Genomic DNA, 24,521 nt, shown 5'->3' with positions numbered 1-24,521 from the left:
AGAAGAAAGGTGGATAGTGGAGAGAATTCTAGACTAAATGACACTCCAGTTCTACCACCATTAACCAGCTCTTGGTGGTCTTTAAGGCCACTTCTGCTTTCACAGTTTCATTATCAAGCAAATGTGTTTGTGATTTTCATTGGTTACATTCGTGTATATAGAACTCACTGTGAGGAATGCTGTTGTCAAATGCAGACCTCAGAATTTTAGGCAGCATCTCAAGTCATGTGATGCTTTTTTAACGTATCCATAAGAAACATTTATTGGCCAAAATAATTTAGAGTACACATCTTCATAATCCTATAAAGGATCTTAAGAGACTCTCTAGTCCCTCTCCTACATTTTGAGCTTGAGTAAGAGTACCTTTAACCTGATGTTTCTTAAACAGAATGTTTATCTCCCCTACTTTTCAAAATGCAAGAAATGTGTTATTTTTCCTCTTGTGGCCCTACATCATTTCACAGCGTGTTTTCTTACTATATTACTGTCCTCTGAACTAAATCTTCCTGACCGTGTTCAGTTGTCCTTAATCTGTCCTGACCAGGTGGAGACTGGGCCCTGACTTCCCAGTAATGGATGGGTAGGAACTTATTAGAGGAAATGCCTCTTTTTAGGAAGGTGAGACACAGACCCTCCACTCTTATTGACCTATTAAGTGGTCTTTAGTTCAGGAAAATGTATGTTAAATGCAGTATGTGTGCCCACTTAAAAGACTGTTTGAGTTTATGAGATTTTTGTTGATGATTAAAATGCTTTTGAAGCAGATGGGATAATATTCTGAAGACTATAGTTAATTTCTAAAATGATGATCCTTTAAGATTTGAATGCCTTTAAAAGTAGTCATATTCATTATGTCTTTGCTATTGGCTTTAGTGAGCTACACATCTGAAAGTACTCACAGAAATTGTTACTAATTAATTAGATATCCTAAATAATAACATGTTTTAATTAAGATTGTGTTGACTGTTAGAGATAGCCATTTAATAACCCATTTCCCTGGAGTCCTTATTTTCAGTTTTGTGATTAAAAGTCATACTTTTGTGAGATAAACTAAGAGAATAATTGATTGTTTTTGTGGCAGGCTTTGGAATCTCTCCTGGAAAAGAAACTGTCACCAAAAAAGGTGAAAAAATGTTTCAGTGAAATTCGGAGCAGATTTCCTAGCGGTAGCCAAAAGGCCTTGGAGAGATGGCCAAGTACATCACCAAAGGGTGAGAGGAGGCCCCTCACAGCAAAGGACACATTCCCACAGGAAACAAGTCGACCTTCTGTAGCAAAGCAGCTTCTTGCCGGTATGTGTCTTAAAGTGTTTATTGTAAGATATTTTATTCATTACAATTATCTGGGCTATAACAGTTACTGCACTGAGGGGAAAGTCAGGATTTAGGACCTAGCCCACAACAGATGAACTTTAACTAGGATCAGTAAATAGCAACCAAGATGTTTCCTGGGGCTGGAGGCATTCTATAGAGGAAGGTTGAGAAAGTAACATTTCCTTTGCTACATCATAGTGTTTGGGCTACCCAAGGCAAATTCCCATAGAGCTGGAAGTTAGAACCCTACTTTAAAAAAAGTTTATTTTATTTTAATGACAGAGATATGTACACACACAGAGACACACACACATTCTCTATATATATGTATATATATATATATTTTTTTTTTCCTCAGATAAATTTTTGTTATTCTAAGAAGTGGAATTGTTAGGTGATAACAGTACGTACATTTAAACAGATACTGCCAACTTGCCCCTTAAAAGTGGGCACACATTTATGTCTTGACTAGAAGTGACATCAGTATATATTTCCCCACATCTTCACCAAGTATGTTGTATAATAAAATTTTAAAAGCTTTCCAGTATCAGTGGACAGTGGCATCTTCTTGTTTTCTGTTACATTTCCTGAATCCTGGTGAGGGTTGTCGTTTCTTCACATGCTCCTTAGCCATGTTATTTCCTCTTCTGTAATTTGCCTGTTCATATTCTTTATCCGTCTCCCTGCTGGGTTCTAAGTATTTTGCTTATGGATGTATATGTTAGGATACTGCATTTTGTTGGTCTGAGGTACACATTTGAATGCTCCTGAAATCATTATTAATTGATGACAACTTGTAGTTAATTGTAACATTTTAAAATTGTAAACATTTTAAACATTTAAAAATTCCTAGTGATGTATAAAATACTGATGTGTCTTATAATTGATGTTTTAGATTTGATGAAATACGGGACTTTGTTAGTTAACTCTTTTATTTCTCTAGATAGATGAGATCACCTATAAATATGTATGGACAAGTCCAGTAAAGTTTGTTTTTTTTCTTTTTTAAAATTAAAGTAGAACATACAAGTTGGGTGTGGTGGCTTACGCCTGTAAACCCAGAACTTTGGAAGGCCAAGGCAGGTGTATCGCTTGAGCCCAGGGGTTTGAGACCAGCCTGGGCAACATAAGTAGACTCTGTCTCTACAAAAAATGCAAAAATTAGCCAGGAGTGGTGGCTCATGCCTGTGATCCCAGCTACTTGGAAGGCTGAGGCAGGAGGATCACTTGAGCCTGGGAGATGGAGGTTGCAGTGAGGTGAAATTGCACCACTGCACTCCAGCCTGGGTGACAGAGTGAACCCTTGATTTAAAAAAAAAAAAAAAGAGTAGAACTTACAGATAGAAAAGTACACAAAATAATATAGATTTATAGCTGAATTAATTACCAGAAAACAAAAACATCTGTATAACTACTATCCAGGTCAAGGAATAGAACATTACCGGCATCTAAGAAATTCCCCCCTTGAGTTACCCCTTCCAATGTTTATCTTCTTCATCTTCCCCAGATTATTCTGATTTTTTTTTTCTTGAAGTGGAATCTCGCTCCGTTGTCCAGGCTGGAGTGCAGTGATGTGATCTCGGCTCACTGCAACCTCTGCCTCCCGGGTTTAAGCAATTATCCTGCCTCAGCCTCTTGAGTAGCTGGGATTACAGGTGTGTGCCACCACGCCCAGCTAATTTTTGTATTTTTAGTAGAGACGGGGTTTCACCACGTTGGCCAGGCTGGTCTTGAACTCCTGACCTCAAGTGATCCACCTGTCTCAGCCTTCCGAAGTGCTGGGATTACAGGCATGAGCCACAGCGCCTGGCCTATTATTGGAGTTTTTAATTGTTTTAAGAGTTCTATATTCAATCTACTTACATTTAATGAGATTAATGACATATTTGAACTTTTTTCTACCTGATTTTGTTTTTCATTTGCCAAAGTTTTTTTCTTTGTTGTAATTTACTACATTAATCAATATTTTATTTCTTTTTTTCTCATTGATTTGAAAGTTATATATATCAGTCCAGAATTCAGTTGATTTATTTCTCAATCTGCCACTATTCTGTGGAACCTTAATAGTTTAGTGTTCCACTTCTACTACAAGTGTAACTGTAAGAGACAGAAAAACCAAACTGTTTTTCCTACTTAAGACTCTCAATACTCTGACACCAAATGTGTGGGTTTTTGCCACACCAAACAATTCTCCAGGGGACACCAACTGGGTATCCTGTAATTCAACTCAATTCTGACACTATCTCCCTGGAATTAGAGTCAGATACCACGGGTTAAGTTTCAGTCCCATAAGAGACCCCAACTTCAGACACCAGTCACAAGTCCCAGGTTGTGACCTATGCTTCTGAGCGACAGGCTATAAAATTGGGGTTCCCTTGACCCCCTCCTGGGGTTTGCTAGGATGGCTCACAGAACTTTGAGAAACACTTTACTTATGTTTACCCATTTATCATAAAGGGTGTTATAGAAGATACAGATGAACAACCAGACGGAAGAGATGCGTAGGACAAATTATAATATGTGGAAGGGCACAGAGCTTCCATGCCCTCTGCAGGGGAGCCACCTTCCAGGAACCCCCACATGTTCACCATCCTGGGAGCTCCCCAAACCCTGTAGTTGTGGGATTTTTTTTTTTCTTTTTTTCTTTTTTTGAGACCGAGTCTCGCTCTCGTTGCCCAAGCTGGAGTTCAGTGGCGTGATCTTGGCTCACTGCAACCTCCGCCTCCCGGGTTCAAGTGATTCTCCTGCCTCAGCCTCCTGAGTAGCTGGGATTACAGGCATGCACCACCTTGCCCAGCTAATTTTGTATTTTTAGTAGAGATGGGGTTTCTCCATGTTGGTCAGGCTGGTCTTGAACTCCCAACCTCAGGTGATCCGCCCGCCTCGGCCTCCCAGAGTGTTGGGATTACAGGCGCGAGCCACCGCGCCCAGCTAGTTCCAGAATTTTTACGGAGGCTTCATCGCATAGGCATGATCGATGTCGAACTCAGTCTCCAGCCCCTCTCCCCTTCCTGGAGGATGGAGGATGGGAGTGGGAGTTCCAAGCTTCTAATCATGGCATGGTCTTTCTGGTGACCAGCTCCCATCCAGGAGTCCTCCAAGAGTCACCTTATTAGAGAAAAAACAAAACAAAATGCTTCCTTAGGAAATTCCAAGGGATAAGAGCTCTGTGTCAGGAACTAGGGTTAAAGACCAAATATTAGGAAAAAAGATGAACCTAGCACCCCTAGTGCTTGGGAAATTAGAAGGGTTTTAGGAGCTCTGGGCCAGAAACTGGGCTAGAGACCAGATGTATATTTTTTATTATATTACAATAAAAACCTAATTTATTCATTTACTGTTAGATATTTATTCACTTTAATGGGATGTTCGCTCTCCTTCATTGGTAGGCAGGTAGAAGTAATATAGTATCTTCCTTCTAATTAGAAGTCTGCCTTTGCCAGCCTTTCCCTTGAGGGTGGGTGTCAGATTTATTTGTCCTTATATCCTCTCTGATGAGCCCAGCATCTGCCACACAGTTAGGCACTTAAGTGCTTGTTGAAAGACTCTGTGAAGAAGTGTAATTGAATAAGAAAAGATCTCTGAGCAGCAAATCACAGTAACTTGAGTTCTGGGTGCTAGGGAGCTCATTTTGATAGACTGGAGGAAATGGAGAGAGCATTCCAGGCCTGCACACAGAGAAGTGTTTGCTAAATGAGGTAGAAGATTTGAGGTGCCCATCAGCTGACTAGTGAAAAATGGACACCAGTTTCAGAGAGAAGCTGGAAAACCTGCTAACCTAAAACTCATTACAGGAACAAATGTAGGAAAGCTGGGAGGCAAAGGGGGGATACTTGGACCAAGGAGACCTAGATTTTAGTCCCACCTCTGCCAGTTTGTGAATCTGGGTTGACTTAATCTGTCTGAATCTTATTTATTTATTTATTTTGAGACGTAGTCTTGCTTTGTCGCCCAGGCTGGAGTGCAGTGGCACGATCTCAGCTCACTGCAACCCCCGCCTCCTGAGTTCAAGCGATTCTCCTGCCTCAGCCTCCCAAGTAGCTGGGATTACAGGCATGTGCCACCCTGCCCAGCTAATTTTTTGTACTTTTAGTAGAGATAGGATTTTACCATGTTGGTTGGTCGGGTCTCGAACTCCTGACCTCAGGTGATCCACCTGTCTTGGCCTCCCAAAGTGCTGGGATTACAGGTGTGAGCCACCTCGCCCAGCCTGAATCTTAATTTTTTTATCTGTAAAATGGGAAGGATAGTCTTTGTGTTTTGTGACTGACTTAGTTGTTGTAAGTGGCAAATTATCTAATTGCTAACTGCTGTAAAAATGTAAGGTGGCATTTTTAGTTCTTAATAATAGCACCAAGTTATTAAGAAAATGCTAGATTGTGTTAGGCATATTCTAACTAAGAAAACAAATCTTTGGTGGCTATTTTAAAAGTAGTTTTACATGGCCATAGAGAAGTAAACTTAAGTTCTCTGGAAAATGTATTTATGGGGAACAGCTCCATGGGCCCTGACAAGGCAGAATGAATGGGACTCGCCTGGGACCGAAAGCCAGAAGACTTGGCTCTGCCACTCTTTGGGAACCTTGAGTAAAACACTTAAGATTATGGTAGCCCTCTTAGTTTTATTTTATATTTGTTGTTTTTTCTTGTCCTTATCTGGATTTCAGAAGGTTACATTTTCCTGTTTCTGTTTTAGGTATCACTCTACCCTATTCTTCCATTCTGATTTCCTAAGGTTTCCTCTTCCCCACCCACCCCTGAAAAAATACTCTAGGGAGCCACTTGGATGGAAAACCCTCCCTGTGTACTCTTCATTTGGAATATACTCCTGAGCCTGATTTGATCAGCTGTCTTGTGATTTACATAATAGTTGGCTGGTGCAGTTTTTTTGCAGCTTCTGAACTGTTCTTAAATTGGTTGATTGCATTAGTGTAACTTGTCAGCAATGAGGGTGGTGGCTCCCTTCCCACCACCAGCAGTGTCCTCAAACTCACTCCTGAAACATGCTGTTTTATGCAAATCATTACTAGAAAGGTAACAGGACTTACAGTCAGAGTTGCTTTGATGTATATAAGCTTGGGAGTTAAATAAATTACAGACTGAGGATTTAGATTTTTTTTTTTTTTTGAGACGGAGTCTCGCTCTGTTGCCCAGGCTGGAGTGTAATGGCATGATCTCAGCTCACTGCCAGCTACGCCTCGCGGGTTCACACCATTCTCCTGCCTCAGCCTCCCGAGTAGCTGGGACTACAGGCACCTGCCAACATGCCTTATTAAGTGGAGCACTTTTACCTTTTCACTTAAAGGGGACATTTTCCAGCTTCTTCAGCATATCTGAATTGCCAGCATCACTGTAGTTGCTCTTTGAGGCCATTACGAAGTCAAGTTCAAGGTTACTTGAACACAAGCAGTTTGATACAAGACAGTTGCTGTGATCACCAAGACAGCTGCTAGGTGACTAACAGGCAGGGAGCATCTACAGCATGGATACACATTTTAAAACTTATGGGCCAGGCGCAGTGGCTCACGCCTGTAATCCCAGCATTTTGGGAGGCTGAGGTGGGTGGATCACCTGAGGTCAGGAGTTGGAGACCAGACTGACCAATATGGTGAAACCTCATCTCTACTGAAAAATACAAAAATTAGCCAGGCGTGGTGGCATACACCTGTAATCCCAGCACTTTGGGAGGCCGAGGCTGGTGGATCACTTGAGGTCAGGAGTTTGAGACCAGCCTGGCCAACATGGTGAAACCCCGTCTCTACTAAAAATACAAAAATTAGCTGGGCGTGGTGGCACATGCCTGTAATCCCAGCTGCTCAGGAGGCTGAGGCAGGAGAATCTCTTGAACCCGGGAAGCAGAGGTTGCAGTGAGCCGAGATCACACCACTGCACTCCAGGCTGGACAACAGAGCAAGACTCCGTCTCAAAAATAAAATAAAACTTATGAATTGTTTATTTCTGGAATTTCCCATTGAATATTTTTGGACCCAGGGCTGATGAGGAGTAACTGAAACTGAGGAAAGTGAAACCAGATGGCAGTACAGTTGAGGCCCCTTTTGTATTTTTCTCCTCATTCCATTCTCTTTTCTCCCTCACTAGAAGTTACTATTGTTATTCTATTATAGACGAGTTCTGTTTTTACATTTGTACTGCTTGTGTATCTGTCATATATAGTATTGTTTTATGTAAATATCTTACAGTGTGCATCATTTTGCAGTTTGCTTACCCCCCCACTTACGTTTGTAAGGTTTTTTCATATTGATACATACATTGATACATGAATTCTCATTTATTAATTTTACTGCTGTATAGGTTTCCCTTATATGAATATACCATAGTTTATTTTTCAGCTCTTATTGATGGACATTTTGGTTGTTCCCAGTTTTTTGCTTTTATAAACAATGATGAAGTGAAGTGAATATCTGTGTTCCTGGCTTCCTCTGTGCACGTGTGAGAGTTCCTCTAGCCTGAGTATATACCTAGGAGTGAGATTGCTGGGTTGCAGTGTATATGAATCTTAAACTTTACTAGAACAATCAAGTTGCTAATAGTCTGTGAGAGTACTTGTTTTTCCACATCTTTTGATGGATTTAAAATGATATCTCATTGTTTGAATATTTTTGATTCTAGTGAAGTCAATCATCTTTTCATATTTTTATTGACAATTCAGATTTTCTGTCTAAATTGCCAGTTTCTGTTCTTTGTCTATTTCTCTATTGGATTGTTTATTTGTCTTATAGTTTTGTGGAAGTTCTTTATATAGTCTGGATATTAGTCCTATGTTAATTATACAGAGATCTACTTCTGGACTTTGGCTTGTCTATTGACTTTAAGGATATCTTTTTGTCAAATGGAAGTTGTAGTTTAGTCCAATTAAGTTCAAATATGTCAGTATTATATTTGAGCTTTAAGGAAGTCTCTTCTGCCCTGGTGTTATACTGATAGTCTGCTATATTTTCTAATTAAAGTTTTAAAGTTTTCTTTCCACATTTAGGCCTTCATTCCATTTAAACTTTAAGTGTTCAATGTGAGGCAAGGATTCTGTTTTATTTTTTTCTCTGTGGATGCTAGTGGTCTTAGCACTGTTTTTTGAACAATTCAGTTCATACTCACTGAGTTATCATGCTGCCTTTGTCACATCCATGATGTCTCATTGATTTCTGCCTGTGTTTGCATCACTCCCACACTGCCTTTAATGTTTTATCACTAAGACTTTATCTTCGGTTGAGTTAGACTCCTGCCTCCATCCACTCCCCACTTTGTTGGTTGTTCTTCCAAATTATTTGGGCTACTGGGATTTTACTCTGTATGAATTTTGGATCAACTTATTTAGATCCTTGAAAAAAAATCTGTTAGGGCTTTAATTGAATATGCACTTGAAATTATGGATTATTTTGGGGGAGAACTGACATCTTTATGGTCTTTTCATTCATGAAAACAATTTATTTAGATTTTCTTTCGTGTCCTTTACCTTATAAATTTTTCTGTAAAAGCCTTGTACTTCTTTCATTAGATTTCTTCCAACGTGCCTTGTAGTTTTTGTTGTCATGTTAATGAGATTTTTTTCTTATATTTTCTATTAGTTATTTTGATATATGGAGATAATACTGATTTTATGTTTTCGTCTTCTTATATCCAGAAACCTTGCTGACCCCTCTTCTCAGCTGTAATAGTTTGTCTGTAAAGTCTCTTTGATTTTCTGTATTGTCTCATTTTCAAATAGACAGCTTTATTTCCTTTCCCATTGCAGGTTGAATGTCTTATATGGAGTTCAGACTTTATTCTCCATCAAATTAGGACCCATTGAAGGGTTTGAGTATAGAAGTGACATTTATTTATTTATGTATGTATGTATTTATTTTTATTATTTTTGAGATGAAGCCTCGCTCTTGTCCCTCAGGCTGGAGTGCAATGGCATGATCTTGGCTCACTGCAACCTCTGTCTCCTGGGTTCAAACGATTCTCCTGCCTTAGCCTCCTGAGTAGCTGGGATTATAGGTGGCTGCCACCATGTCTGGCTAATTTTTATAGTTTTTGTAGAGATGGGGTTTCACCATGTTGGCCAGGCTGGCCTCGAACTCCTGACCTCAGGTGATCCGCCTGCCTCAGCCTTCCAAAGTGCTGGGATTTCAGGCGTGAGTCACCGCCCCTGGCCAGAAGTGACATTTAAATATTACATTTGAGAAGCACAATTTTGGTAGCCAGAAGACAGTGTGAAGATAAACAAGAGATCAGTTAGGAGACACTGTTATTCCAGTCACAGGATACTGCAATCCTGACCTTGGGTAATAGCAAAAGGGAAGGAAGGGCAGAGATAAATGTAAGAGCTATTTTAAAATTAGGATCAAAGGGACCAGGTAAATGAGTAAATATGATAGCAAAGATTCAGGGAGTCAACCGTGACACCTAGGTTTCTGCTTATAAACCTGCAGTAATATTCATAGGAGGAGGAACAATGTTGACAACAAAACATCTGCTTCTCAGCAGGGCTAGGATAGGTATTTGGAGCCGATCTGTGTATAGATAATCATTCTCAGCAATTTGATTTGAATAGCATTTTCCTCAGTTTGTTTTTCAAAAATTTCCATGTAGATAAGTATCAGCCCGATATGGAGCTTCCGGAGACCCAGAGGTTGCAGAGTGAGCTTGATGTATTAGATGCGGATATAGTTCCGGAAGAAGGACCATTTATTCTAGACCAAAGTGCAAGCTTCAAAGACGAGGTGTTAGCCGTGGCAAAAACAAAAGCAGTGAAAAAGAAGCCTGTGACTGAGAATGTGCCATTTAGGAAGAAAGATACTCTGGTGCCAGCAAGACAGCAAGTATGAAATCATTCCTCTCTTTTGGCCCATTTGTGTTAATCTGACATTGTCAAGGTCACATAAACTGGTATACGGTGGAGCCAGTTCTCAGGCAATTGGATGCTGCAGTCCTTGAGTCTGGCTATTTAAGTTGTTTATATATTTTAACAAAAAAATAACAATTTTTAATATTGTTACTAGAATAGAGAATTCTTTCTATTCCTGGTTTGGTAAGATCCTAACTAATATGATACCAATATCCTAATTGGGCAGGAGATTTTAAAATTCAGTTTTTTTTCTGCTTCTGATTTGGAAGTGTGAGATTTGAGGGGATTAAGATTTGGTTCCTGCCGGGTGTGGTGTCTCAGGCCTATAATCCCAGCACTTTGGGAAGCGAGAGGATTGCTTGAGGCCAGGAGTTTAAGACCAGCCTGGGCAACATAGTGAGACCCCATCTCTACTAAAAACAAAATTAGCCAGATGTGGTAACTCATGCTTGTAGTCCCAGCTATTTGGGAGCCTGAGGCAGGAAGATCACTTGATCCCAGGAGTTTGAAGCTGCAGTGAGCTGTGATCGAGCCACTGTACTCCAGCCTGGGCAACAGAGTAAGACCCTGTCTTAAAGAAAAAAAAAAATTAGTTCCTGCTAAAGATAAATATCGATCAATAATAATTACTGCATATTAAAAGGGCATCCTAGGGTGAGTGCTTTCTAATATGGCTTTGGGAGCCAGCAGGGTACAACTTGATTTGAAACTACATTATATTTTAAGCTTCTGTTTAAAACTTACTTATGGCCCTATCAGTGGAAAACTGGCCAAAAGACCACCTCCTGGTCGAATACCCTTATTGTATTAGTGACATTTGGTGGTCTTGCCCAAAGACTTCTTTAGCAAATCTGTTTATTTTCAGGTGGCCTCCAGAAAAGGAGAGTTAGCAGTTATCCCAAGTTATTGACAGATAATGGATTAGGATCAAGTCTGTTTCTTCCCAAACTTCTATGGCAGGGGGCGACCATGAATCATTGAGATGTCAAGATTGAACCTGTAGGAATTCAGATGGGTGCGCCTCTCCACAGACAGCCCGCATTCTCGATAACATTTTTTAAATCGCTAGATTCATTCTATTTAGACCTAAGGCCCAGAGAGGTTAAGTATTTTTATGAAGAATGTTTTACTCATTACTTGAGCCCAGGAGTTCAAGACCAGCCTGGACAACACAGTGAGACCCTGGCTCTACAAAAAATAAAAAATTAGCCAGGCATGGTATCTAACACTTGTGGTCCCAGCTATTCAGGAGGCTAAGGCAGGAGAATCGCTTGAGCCCAGGAGTTTGAGGCTGCAGTGAGCTATGATCATACCTCTGCACTCCAGCCTAGGCAACAGAGCAAGACCCTGTCTCTTAAAAAAAAAAAAAAAAAAAAAAGAGAGAAAGAAAAGAAAAAAGAAAAATAATTTAACAATATGGTATGAATTTATTTTGTTTAATTAGGAAACAAATTGTGAATAAATAAAAATATATTTTATATATTGTTTATATGTTTAAAGGTGTCAGGCAGAGCCAGGGATTTCAGTTCTACACCCTCCACCCCCCGCCCCCTACCATGGTTGTTTCAATGAAATTTACACCCCCCCCAAATTTCTGCCACAGTGCTTTCTACTCAGGTTTTACCGAATGGATGCATGAATAACATGGAGAACTTGGAGCTTCAGTGAGTCAGAGGTTAAACCATAGTTTCTTTGGTATTTGTGTGGCCTTATAATTCTTACTTATCTCTCACAGGGACTCTGCAAAGCTGAAAGAGGTAGACAAAGCCAACCTCACAGTAAAAGCAGAGTGCAGCAGACAACAGTTTCATCCAGATTAAAAATGAACCGGCAGCCTGTGAAAGACCACAAGGCACCATGGATACCCCCAAACCCCACATCCCCACCAGCGTCTCCTAAATGGTATGTGAAAACTCAAGGGACCGTTTGTGTATGTGATTCTCTTTTTCCTCCATATATCAAAGGCGACCTGTAGCTTATAAGGAGCAAATTAAGTAGTAGCCTTAATTTTTTCCATTAAGCAGAAATCCTTTTTTGGGTGAGTCATACATGAGAAGTCTTTGTCTGGAAGCTTGTTGGTTCCTTCTTCTGCCTGACTGTGGTTGGAACACCCTTCCATGGGCCACCCCAACACCGGGACATGTGTGATTGAATGGAAGATGGGGGGCTTCCCTTCACTTGTCTCTTCTGCCAATAGATTCTAGTAACTTGAGGCCAGGGACTGTGTCTTTTTTATATTCTTTTTTATATTTGAATGTCCAGTGCTAGTCACATAGTAGGCATTCAGTAAATCTTTGCTGAGTAAATAAATATTTTAAAATAATTCTAACTCTAAGTCAAGATAATTATGAACTATAAAACTATATAGATCTCACCAACACTGTCTTAGCTGCAGGGAGCAATTAGGATAATGTTGATGTTACTGTCTTGTCATCCTCACTCATAGCACATTAGAATGAGAAGCTGCCATTTCACAGGGTTAGAGAGAAGAGGAGCAGGGTCCAGTTAGGTGGAAATAATCTTTAGGGGAATCAGTTGAAGATAAACGGGAGCTCGTTTGCCATGAGGCAGTAGTTTTTGAAAACACAATGGAAAGGACCAGGAGGTGGAACAGAAAAAGGAAAGAAGTAAAAAGCAGTTATGTCAGGGGAGAAGGGAGAAGATAGGTGACCACAGGGTTCTGTCTTTGGAGCCATCAGAAGTCAGGGTGAGCAGCCCGGTGGAAGAGAAGCCCCCTAAGATTCCGAATGAGTGTGAAGGAATGGCCGTGCTCATCCATCCACTCTCATTTTCAAGTTAAGGAAACAATGTTTAGAGAATTTAATGTCTTATTCATGTAACAGCCAGACCTAAAATCAGGTCTTCTGACTTCATAATGTGCTTTTTTTGTTTTTATTACTCTATTCTGTTTTCTGTATTTTTGTATACAAGTATTAATATGGAGATTTACATTCAGTTGGTAAGCTCAATGGTTGAAGTTTGTATTACAAACCAAATATACAATGGACTGTCTTTTAGAGTGCATGTGTGGTGGGTAGAGGAGGGTGGGTGAGGCTTCTAGGCTCACAGTGCTGTTAGGCCTTATAAAGATACAGAGTTGCCTTATAATATGGAATGTAATTAGTGATCCAAATCTATATATTGTAACAGAGTTTTGTTGACACTCACCCAATATTCTGTAATTGATCACTGTTTCTCATTTAAAACGGTGATGGCTTCTTTGAAGCAAAGGAGAATTTCTGCCCTTTGACACTGTGCCTGAGTGCGGGAGGATCTCACTTTTCTTCACATTCAGCTTCTACTGTAGGGCCCCGTGCTACAGATCACCATTAATTTAATGCTGTTGTCATCTCTGAGCTGGCACCTACTTGGATGAGTCATTGGATACGGAGTGAATGATGACAAAGGTATGCTTTTCCATTTATTTCAGTGCCGCATGGCTAAAGGTGAAAACTAGCCCCAGAGATGCCACAAAAGAGCCTCTCCAGCAAGAAGATCCTCAAGAGGAGAGTCACCTGACAGGTGCTGTTGAGCATGAAGCAGCCAGGTTTGTGCTGGTATTTTTCAGATCTTTGAGAATTAAAGAGCTCCTTTTACATAGACTTGGAAGTGAACCCTTTCTTCTCTTTCCTACATTTAAAGTTGGTTATTTAAAATGTAGATTATTTTAAAAAATAGAATAAATACATAAAATGTAGTTTATTAAACTTTTTGGTCAAACTATATAGCTTATAGTGAGCTCTTCTATTTTTTCTTATTCATTCATAAATTATATACGTGTCAATTATATATCACTTGCTAGTTTTGTATGTGACAGTGTTATGAGCTCTATGGAGACTTTAAAAAGGGCAAATAGGCCATAATCCCAGCCCTTGCTTATTTATAGTCAATAGAGAAGTTATGTAATTAACTATAATTTAAGATAGAACACGGTATGTAACCTAGGAACTGAGAGTTTAGAAACGGGGGAGGGTTACTTCTGGCTGCAGAGGTCTAGGCTTCATGGATGGAAATTAAACTAGGACCTGAAGAACAGGCAGGATTTCAATATGGGAGATGAGGTGAGAACACTCCATAAGAAGAGAACAGTGAGAACAGGTTTCTGTGTATTCATTTACAGTTATGGGAAAACAAAAATGAAAGCGGTCCATTAAATAATTTGACAATATTCATATATCCTAAACCAAAAGAATCAAAGCACTTTTACATACAGCAGAGTTGTTCACAGTTAACTTTTCCCTTTTGTTTTTATTTGACTTCACCATGCCTATATGGCTCCTGGGGGCTCATTGTTTGTCTCAACCTGAAGATATAGCAAGGGTTTTGTTTGAGTCTAATAAGAAACCCCAAGTCCAAGTGATAGCTGGTTTTCTTGAGAACGTTTGAGACAGGTTCTCATTGGGTTGTGCATTAATGTTTTTTGACATGGAACACGTTCTAGAGAGCTTTAGGGGTACGGAGAGATTATGTTACTTACTGAGTAGCTTAATAGAGCCTGGATTGGTGCTCTGCTCTGCAGTGGTCCTGATTTCTGGTCTGTTTCCGTGATGATGACACCCTGCAGTGTCGAGGCAGAATTGGTTTGACTCTTTTGACTGTCTGCTAGGCTCGCTTGGCTTGATGCTGAAACTTCCAAAAGATTGAAGGAACTAGAAGAGTTAAAAGCCAAGGAAATTGACAACATGCAAAAACAGAGGTAAATATTTGCTCCTGAGTTAGGAAAAGGTAAGCAGGCCTATTCTACATCTCTATACATTAATGATAAATAGAGATTATTTAGGTCTAGCTACACTTCTGCCTCCTTAAAAGACTGTGAAGTCACTTAAGAAGCCAAGGGGGGAGCCAAGACTGGAGCTCAAGGGAGCCCCGACTCTGCCTTGAGGAGAGTTGGGGTGACTCTTGATACTGTTCTCTAGGCTTGATTGGCTTGATGCTGAAACTTCTAGAAGAACAAAGGAACTGAATGAGCTCAAAGCTGAAGAAATGTATAGACTCCAACAATTGAGGTATGTGTTTGCTTCTTAGGAAGAATAGTGGATGTTTGCCTGTTCTAATTGGTCTAGATAGTTCTAGCAACCAACCTGGACTGTTAAGGCCTAACTTCATTACATGAATGAATGAATAGCTGCATGTCTACCTGTATATTATACCATATTTTTTTGCTAGGAAATGCTTCTTTTGTGTGGAGTTTGAAGGAGAACTGAAAAAAATCTGTAATTGTAGAGAAGTTCTGTCTGAAAGATCAGAGTCTTATGTGTATTTGTTTGGACTACCCTCAAAGGTACTTTTCTCTAGCCAGATGTCAGTCCTTCTAAGGGCAGAAGATGAGTATGATGCACATACATGTTCTGCTCATGTGAATCAACATATAGCTACTTCAGTTTCGCATGTTAGCTTGAGTGCAGGCTATGGTTTTCAAATGCGGTTCCCTTTTTCTATTCACTCCTTAAGTGTTTTTTAAACTATAGGCACTATAGACATAAAGAAGCTTGTTAAAAGATTTAGTTCAGCTGCTGCTGCAATTACCTCATTTTTCCAACTCTGATAATAAATCATCCTATAGTCACATTAACAGAACACACGTTGAAACATCTGTGCATTCTGTCACCATTCATGATGGAGTGTTCAGTGTCAGGTTAGAAGGGCTGTGGGTTTATCATTAGAAGGCCAAGACTTTTTGTCTGTAGTAAAGATTTCAAGTCATACAATCCCAGAATCTTGGGATTTGAAGGATCTTTTCCCCCCAACTGAGGCTTTTGGCTCCTCTCTACTATCTCCACCAAGGAACTGTCCAGTATATTTACACACACCCTCTGTGATGGGATAGTCACTACTGTCAGAGGGAATACATTTCATGGTCATTTATAGCTAAGAAGGTGTGACCTCAGGCCGTGTTGAAGTTTGATTCTCTGTGACTCTTACCCACTTGTCCTTTGGGCCATATAGCAAAAGCTTCATCCTCTGTGTCCCGTTTATTCCTCTGTGTGTTTTTACTTCAGAAATTAAACATATCACACATATAGAAGAACATACTGAATGCACATGTGCAATCCAAAATATTACAGAATGAACATCCACGCACCACCATCGTAAGTCAAGGAATCGACCGTTGCCACTGCTGCAGAAGTTTCCAGTGTATCCCTCCTCAGTTGCATCCCCTTTCCCCCGAGAGGCAGCCACTGTCCTGATTCTTGTGTTGATCTTTTCATTACTCTTCTTCATAAATCTGTCAACTATGTGTGTATCCCTAACAATATCTTGTTTAATTTTGAAAACTGAGAAACAGGCACAAATCTAGCTGAACATGGAAAGGGCAGTGTTTCTGGTAGTATCAGATGAAGACTCCTAGGGGAAGACAGATTGAACAGAGCCTGGATCCTAATCTGATTTGTGCTTTCATGAGAGTTGTAGGTGCCCCTCTCAGGAGGTCACTGAGCAGGGTCGGGAGTGAGTCCTGCACACACAGGGCGTCCTCCATCTGGAGGGCCTGTTGGTGAGCCAGGTCCACTGGACTTCGGGAGGAAGCCTTGTCAGGAGAGGGGCTGCGCTGTAATGCACGGCTTCTCAGCTCTTTCTGGTCAGCTACTGTGGGGATGGGATGACTATCCTTAGCAGACAGCAGGTCTGCAGTGAGTAGGAGAAACTTCATCAGCAAAGGGGCAAGACAAGCCAGGAATCTAGGCTTAGACCTCCCATTTCCCATATTGTGTTGTAATCTTCTTCAGTTTACTTGCTTGTTTTGATGGAGCACATGCTAATGTAGCTGCTGCTTTTTTTTTTTTTTTTTTTAAGTTAGAGACAAGGTCTCACTATGTTGCCCAGGCTGGTCTTGGACTCCTGGGCTCAAGTGATCCTTCTGCCTTGGCCTCCCGGAGGGCTGGGGTTAGGCATAGGTTAATTTAGCTTCTTGAGAAAGGATGAATGGGAAGTAAATCCTTTCAGACCTTTCAAGTCTGAAAATGTCTTTATTAGCTGATAAACCGTCTCATATTTGCTGGTAGCCTTACTGGGTATAGAAGATTATTTTTATTGGAAATTTTTAATTAAACTTCTTATTGTGAGGTAATCGTAGAGTCACACGAAGACCCAATTTCCCCAGATGTTAGCCTCTTGGGAAACTACAGCACAGTACTACAACCAGGATATTAACATTGGTATAGTCGAGATACAGAACCTTCCCACCCCCAAGGAGCCCTCATGTTGCCACACCCACTTCTCTCCTGCCCCCATTCACTGCTTGGCTAAATATCTCCTGGCAACCACTCATCTGCTCTCCCTGTCTATGATTTTGTTATTTCAAGAGTGTTATTATAAGTGGAATTGTATAGTATGTAACTTTTGGGGACTTCTTTTCTTTACATCATTCTCTGGAAATTCATGGAGCTCATCACATGTATCAGTAGTTCATTCCTTTTTGTTGCTGAGTAGTATTCATGGTGTGGATACAAACAAACCATAGTTTAACCATGTACCTCTTCAAGAACATCTGAACCTGTGGTCCCAGCTATTTGGGAGGCTGAAGTAGGAGAATCGCTTGAGCCTGGGAAGTCGAGGCTGCAGTGAGCCATGATCATGTCACTGCATTCCAGCCTGGACAACAGAGCAAGACCCTGTCTCAAAAAAAAAAAAAGAACATCTGAGTTCTTTCCAGTTTGGGGCTATTATGAATACAGTTTCTACAAACAGTTGTGTAGAAGTATTTGTGTGAACATAAGTTTTCCTTTTTTCCTGGGATAAATGCCCAGAGGGCAGTTGCTGGGTTGTATGCTAGTGGTATGTTTTGTTTCGCTTTGTTCCAAACTGCCATACTGTTTTCCAGAGTGGCTCTGTCTGTTCCCACCAACAGTGTTTGAGGGATCCAGTTGTGCTGCATCTTTGTCAGCACTTGGTGGTATCACTCTGCTTTTTTGTAGGCGTTCTGATGGGTGTATAGTGGCCTCTGAACATCTTTTCATGTACTTGTTTGCTCTCCACTCAGTCTTTGCTGGCATGTGGCCATGGGTTTTTCTGCAGTGTTTGGCTGCAGTAGAGCAATTATTTTCTAAGTTTTCCATCTTTCTAGGCTGCCCCTTTCTTGGTCCTTTTGATAGAGAGAGCAGACTTTATTTGCACTGGAGACTTATTTTTTGTCTGTGCCTATTGGTGTTTCTGGGTTGCCGGCTTCTCCAGTACCTACTCTGGGAAATATAAGGCAAAGAGAAATCCCAAAGAACTCACTGCTCTGTCATTCTTTTGGTCCCAGTGTCCCTAGGTGATGTGCCTTCTCTACTTCTCTCCGAGTCCTCTTATGTTTGCATATATTTAATGTCCAGGATTCTTAGTTGTAATTAACAGGAAGAAGAGGGGAAAGTACATTTTTCAACCTCTTCAGAAGCAAAAATCTGAGCATTTCTGCTCATTGTCTTGTTTCCAATGAGAAATCAGAATTGCTTTTTATCCTTCTCTAGAGGCTCACAGACTCTGCTTTCTCCCCAGGGTATCTCAGATTCATAATGATAGGACTTATTATGGGTGTGTTTTCATTCATCAGTAGACCTTTTCAGCCTGGCAATTTATTTCCTTTAATTCTGAGAAGTTTTCGGGCTTTATTTTGTACTTTTTTTTTCTTGTCTCTGTTTTCTCTATTCTCTGTTTCTGAAACTCCTGTTCTTTGATGTTGGACTTCCTTGATTGGTCCTCTGATTTTCTTATCTGTTTTTTCCTATTTTCTTTCTCTTTTCCCTCTTCTACCTCTACCCCTACCCTCCCCCAGTAGGAGATTTCCTCCAACTTTAACATTTAACCTATTGAGTTTGTCATTTCTGCCAGTGTTTAAATTTTAAAATTTAAAAATGTTGAGAGCTCTATTATATTCTCCAAATATCTCCAAATATCTCTTACTTAGTGGTCGCCTGTCCTTCTTTCATGGATACAGTGCTGTTTTCTTTCTGAATATATTAACACATTTCCTTTGCCTTTTGACCTACATAATCTTTTTTTTCCTTCCTCAGATACCTAGTAATCTTGGCTATCTTCTCATGTTTAAACGTAGGGGGAGTGATTGCCGATCAAAAACTCAGAGTATGTGGGTTGGAATTAGTACTTTAGTTTTCTAAATAATTGTTTCTATCGTGGTATAATTTACATATAGTAAAATGCAAAGAACTTAAAGGTACAGTTCAATGAATTTTGACAAATGCATATCCCTGGGTAACCAAAACGCTAATCAAGATAGATAATTTGTCCTTCAACCTAGAAAGTACCCACATGTCTTTTTTGGTCGTTCTCTACTCCACACCCCCATCCCTCACGGAGGCAGTTGCTTTGATTTCTTTTACTGTAAGTAGCTTTGCCTGTTCAGACTTTATATGAATAGAATCATCAAGATCTACCCCATTGTGTCCGGCTTCTTTTGCTCAAGAAAATGTTTACGATTCATCCACATTGTGTGTGTATCAGCATAGTTCATCCATTTTAGTGCAGAGTAGTATTCCACTGTGGGAATATACCACATTCTGTTTGTTCATTCTCTTGTGAATTGACATTTGGGCTTTCCCATTTATAGTTAGTATGAATCAAGCTGTTACATACATTCTTGCACAAGGCTTTTTGTAGAAATATGCTTTCATTTCTCTTGGGTAAATGCCTAGGAGTATAATTTCTGGGTAATAGGATAGGCAGTTGTTTGATTTTATTAAATGAGCCATATGCATTATCCAGAGTAGTAGCGTTTTATACTCCCATCAGCAGTGCATGTGAGTTCGTTTCTATTGGTTTCACATCCTTGCTAACAATTGAGCTTGTCAGTCTTTTAGTGATTCTGGTGAGAATGTGGTGGTATCTCTTTGTGGTTTTAATTTGTGTTTCCTTGAAGGCAAATGATGTTGGGCACCTTTTCTAGTGCTTATTATGAAGTGTGTGTTCAAGTCTTTTGCCTATTAGAATTTTTTTTAAGTGTTGATTTGAGTTCTTTGTATTTTCTGGATATGAGCCCCTTGCCAGATATGTGTGCAGCAGATATTTTCTCGCAATACTATGGCTTGCCCATAGATCTTTGTAATGGTGTCTTTTGATGACTAAAAGTGTTAAATTCTGATTAAGACCAGTTTATCAATTTTTCTTTTCTGGTTAGTCATTTTTGGTGAACTAGCTAAGAAATCATTGCCTATGTTAGTGTCTCAAGGATTTTCTCTTATGTTTTCCTTTAAGTATTTTATAGTTTTACCATTTATTCTTGTGTCTGTTATCCATTTAGAATTAATTTTTGTGTATGAGATGAAATACTGGTCGAAATTCATTTTCTTTAATGGCTATCTGGCTATTCCAACACCATCTGATGAAAGTAACACCTGGACTGTTTGTTAAGGACACTTATGTTGGTCTTTAGGTCTTTCCTTTGGCCTGGGTCAGACTGCCCAGAGAAGTTTTCTGATCTTTGGCCCAGAGAGTAAGATCAGGATGTTGCTTCCTAGGAGCTGAGTTGGGGAAGAGGGCTGTGAGTCTAATAACACAGCATTTAGCCTGCATACGTGACCGCTGCCTCTTTTCAGTATGGTACCTACAGCCTCAACTGTGATTGGGTGCCCCTAGTCAAGAGACCCTCACACAAAGAATGAGCCATCAGACTTCTCCTAGAGTTGGAAAGAGGCGGCTGTATAGTTGTGTGAAGTAGGGAAAGGGATCTAGGAGTCTTAATTTCTCAAACATCATTTGGCTGTTGTCGTCAGTTTTTAAGCCACCCCCTCCCAGCTTAGCCCAGGCCTAGATGTACCTGGTACTACCAGTCATGTGCCTAAGTCAGCAGTACAAATTGTGTGGGTTCTAGTTTTTCCCACTACTGGCCCTAGAAGTCAACTTCCTGTCTACGGCCATACCACCCTGAATGTGCCCGATCTCATCTGATCTCCGAAGCTAAGCAGGGTTGGGCCTGGTTAGTACTTGGATGGGAGAAGTCAGCTTTCTCAGATCAGCTAAGTTAGTTATCACTTTTGTCCTTTGTTTTCCAGCACCATTTTTTTCTTCCTTATCCTTGTGGGTGTAAAGCTAACTCTATGGTTGTTTTAGTGGGATTTGGAGAGGGAACAAAATTAGTTTCTTTTGTTTAGTTGATTACCCTCTTTAGCTGTTAATGGCAACCGTTATTTTTTTAAAGTGTACTCAGTGCCTTTCACACTTCAGATGTTACCTAAATCCCTGTGCATAAAGTAAGGCCTAGGAACAGCACTGTCACATCACCTAGGAGCTTGTTGGAAATGCAGACTCTCAGGCCTTACTCAGACCAACTGAATTGGAATCTACATTTTCACAAGATCCCCAGGAGATTGGTATGGCCATGAACGGTTAGAGAAGCTCGTGGTCATTTTATTTGCCTTCTCCTGGAGTGGCAAATAAATATGCAAAATAGGATATTTTATTGCCTTTGATTTTAATTTTCAATTTTATTTCTAAATAGTGATTCTGCTACCCACTTAGCAGACAAGGTAGAGGAGGCAGTTCTGGATCGTTTGAAGCCTCTCTTGGTCAAGGCCCAGGTAATCTATCTAGTTCGTTTCATTTGCTTGCTTTTTGGAAGTTCTGGATTTAAAATGAGTTGCTGCAGAGGTCTCATTGATCCTTTATAGGGCTAAGTGTCTCTGTGGCATCTGGAAGATACCCCCAGACCACCACACACTACTGATATGCCCTCCATTGTGGAAAAGGGCTAGAGATAAAGGGACAAGGGGAAAGTCCTCCTTTTGAGAAAGTTGAGATTTTAGTTTGGGAAACAAGTTGGGATTGTAATCCCTGTTCCGAATGAAATAGATCTGTTGGTGAAGTTAGTGTTCCATTAGCAGCTTTCACTCGAATGCTGTGTTTTTTCACCTCAGTGGTTTGGAATGATGAGCTCTATTTTTCCAAAGGAGAGAGATGTTAGGACAGCTTCTGTGCACAATCCAGTACTTTCTTGAGGATGAAATTATAGATGGTACCACCAAGAGGTTGTGCCATCCTCCCATAAGCAGTAAGCTCAATTCTATAGCCAGACCCTGTAGCTCCACCCTGTAAATAGAAGCAATCTTGTGTGTATGACTAGATGAGGCCACAGAAGAATATTATAAATTTAAATGGAATGAATGACATTCGGGGTCCCTAAACAGGCCACTGAACTTCTCTATTTTTAGTTAGAGAAATGTTAAATTTGTATTAGAGTCCATGGAAATCTCAGTAGCATAGAACTAGGAAGACTCTTAGAAGTCAAGTAGTCTTGAGCTGTAGAGTGGCTGGAAAAAAAAAAAAGAAATCAAGTAGTTCAACTTCCTCATTTTATCATTGAGGAAGCTGTGGAACAGAGAAGTTGAATGACTTGCATAAAGCATGCAGCTATTCTGACAATGTTTACAGAGTTGAGGGAAGAAAAAGGCTGGAAAGCCAAGATCAACACATGGCATTTGTTTCCATGAAGACAAAGTGCTTTGAATTGCTGCAAAAAGCCTAATGTAGCTAAAGCTGATGAATAGTTCCACACAAGTCATTCTGGTAATAGAATTCATTTGTACTAATAGGAGCTATAAGTCTTTATACTCCATGAATGTATTTGTCTGTTTTAATAGAGAGTCAATTCTACTACAGAAGCAAATATTCATTTGAAAGATGGCTCGTCAGTAAACACAGCGAAAGCCCAGCCTGCACAGGAGGTATGCGTTGTGTGATATTGGCATTCTGGTATTATTGCTTGATAACATCTTTAGTTGTAATGAAAATGAAATACAGATTACTTTGCAAACACTAGATTATCCTACTCAAGAAGTATGAATATTATTTTTCACATTTGGCATGTTAATTCTTCCAGTGTATATTTAGTATTATGACTTAGGTCATCCCTGCAAACAGAGCACAAAAATCTTAGAGCCACAGGTTTTTGTTAGTGGCTCTATCCTTCCTCTGGATAACAGAGTGTGGGTGCCCTGTGTGGCCCTGAATGTTGATGGCCTGCGGCAGAAGAATGGCTGCCTGCCCTCATTTCCTTTCATTCAGCCTAGTTTCACTCATTATTGTCCTAATTTTCTTTATACTTGGGACCTAATATTTATTGTTAGGCAAGCATGTTTTGAGTGCCTAATATGTGACCAGTATCTGGTCTAGCAGAGAGAAAAAGGTGACCCAGGAAAAAAATGAGAACATTTGAGAAAAATAAAAACACATTTTCTTGTTGTCCACTCTGTACTCTTCCTCTGGAGGACCTGTTTTTAATATTTGTAGAAATGTTTCTGCATTGCCTAGGCTTAGAGCTGCAGAGCAGAAGGTGCAAGTTGCATCCATTTAATCTTTGTGGAGTTTGGAAAAATATTTATAGCTTTAATTGCCCAGAGCAAAGAAAAGAAGCTTCATTCCAACTTCCTTCTTAGGTTTCAGAGCAGAAGGAAATTGGAATGAAGCTCCATTGGCCCAGTGACCTTAAGGGCAGGAAGAAGGTAGATTTCAAGAATGTGTCCCTATTCTGATTATTAAGCAATATTTCAGCTGTAACGTATTTTCATAATCTCTGTGATTATACTTTATCGTACCAAGGTTTTATGACATAATCTGATGTGAGGTGAGGCTTCTAAGACTGAAAGCTAAAAGCCTACATTTGGCCATTACAAATTCAGCTGTTATGGCTTGGTGTTTCATGCAGCTTGGCCACTAAATGATATATTTTTTTTTCTAGAGGAATAGTAAGGCTAACATTTAACCCAGAGAGGCCACTCCATACTGCACTTTAATATGAAAGGAAAATGAAGTGATTATGAATGCTGGCAGTGAAATAGACATGTTTGAGTATACTAGGAATGATCAGCCTTGTATATTAGAATTATTTTGTAGGCATTACATGATGTTTAATACAATTTATTGAAACAGAAAAGTAACTCTGTGTAGTATTTAGAATTCTGGGCTGTTGTTAAATAGCAGCTTCACTGCAGAGTATTCCAGGCAGCACCGTCAAGAGTCAGTGTTTACAAAGAACTGAATGAAAACAAACAAAAGCAAACAAACTCATCAAAGTTGGCATGGTGAAGAAGAAAACTGTTTTTACTATGTTAACTTATAAAAGAGCTGGGAGACCTTGAACACAAATTCTCAGTGTTCTCATTTTTAAAATGGAGGAGACATTTGCAAGTAAAATACAGCTCTCTGTAGATTTACTTATAGGCAAGATTATCTCTCATATCAGGAAAAAGCTCTTGTAAAGGTACCATTATAACGTATCTGTCTATTGCTGCTACTGTTGTCATTAACTGAACTGGCACATGAAATATATATTTTTCCAAAATGTATGAGTTCTTTTAGAATTAAAAGTTATACATACACATGGCCAAAATTTTAAATAATTCAGAAGAAGTATATGAAAAGTTCCCCACAAGC

At 39.9% G+C, this 24,521-nt stretch overlaps 1 protein-coding gene across 14 annotated transcripts in view; it reads left to right on the top strand.

The window, feature by feature from the left end:
* The window catches only part of KIAA0753, a 62,493-nt gene that overhangs the window by 18,661 nt on the left and 19,311 nt on the right, over window positions 1-24,521 (top strand). For all 14 annotated transcript variants that reach the window (XR_010153188.1, XR_010153189.1, XR_010153190.1 and 11 more), the window contains 8 exons: window positions 1,082-1,292; window positions 9,905-10,134; window positions 11,896-12,062; window positions 13,591-13,707; window positions 14,767-14,856; window positions 15,077-15,166; window positions 21,592-21,670; window positions 22,730-22,813. Coding sequence is in view for 11 of the 14 variants with exons in the window: in XM_063799513.1 (XP_063655583.1) it covers window positions 1,082-1,292; window positions 9,905-10,134; window positions 11,896-12,062; window positions 13,591-13,707; window positions 14,767-14,856; window positions 15,077-15,166; window positions 21,592-21,670; window positions 22,730-22,813 (1,068 nt within the window). In the remaining 3 variants the exon portion in view is untranslated. The remainder of the gene's footprint in view (window positions 1-1,081; window positions 1,293-9,904; window positions 10,135-11,895; window positions 12,063-13,590; window positions 13,708-14,766; window positions 14,857-15,076; window positions 15,167-21,591; window positions 21,671-22,729; window positions 22,814-24,521) is intronic.

The sequence above is a fragment of the Pan troglodytes genome, chromosome 19 (assembly GCF_028858775.2).
Source record: "Pan troglodytes isolate AG18354 chromosome 19, NHGRI_mPanTro3-v2.0_pri, whole genome shotgun sequence".
In the NCBI taxonomy this organism is placed as follows: Eukaryota; Metazoa; Chordata; class Mammalia; order Primates; family Hominidae; genus Pan; species Pan troglodytes.
This window is presented reverse-complemented; position numbering and strand designations above follow the sequence as displayed.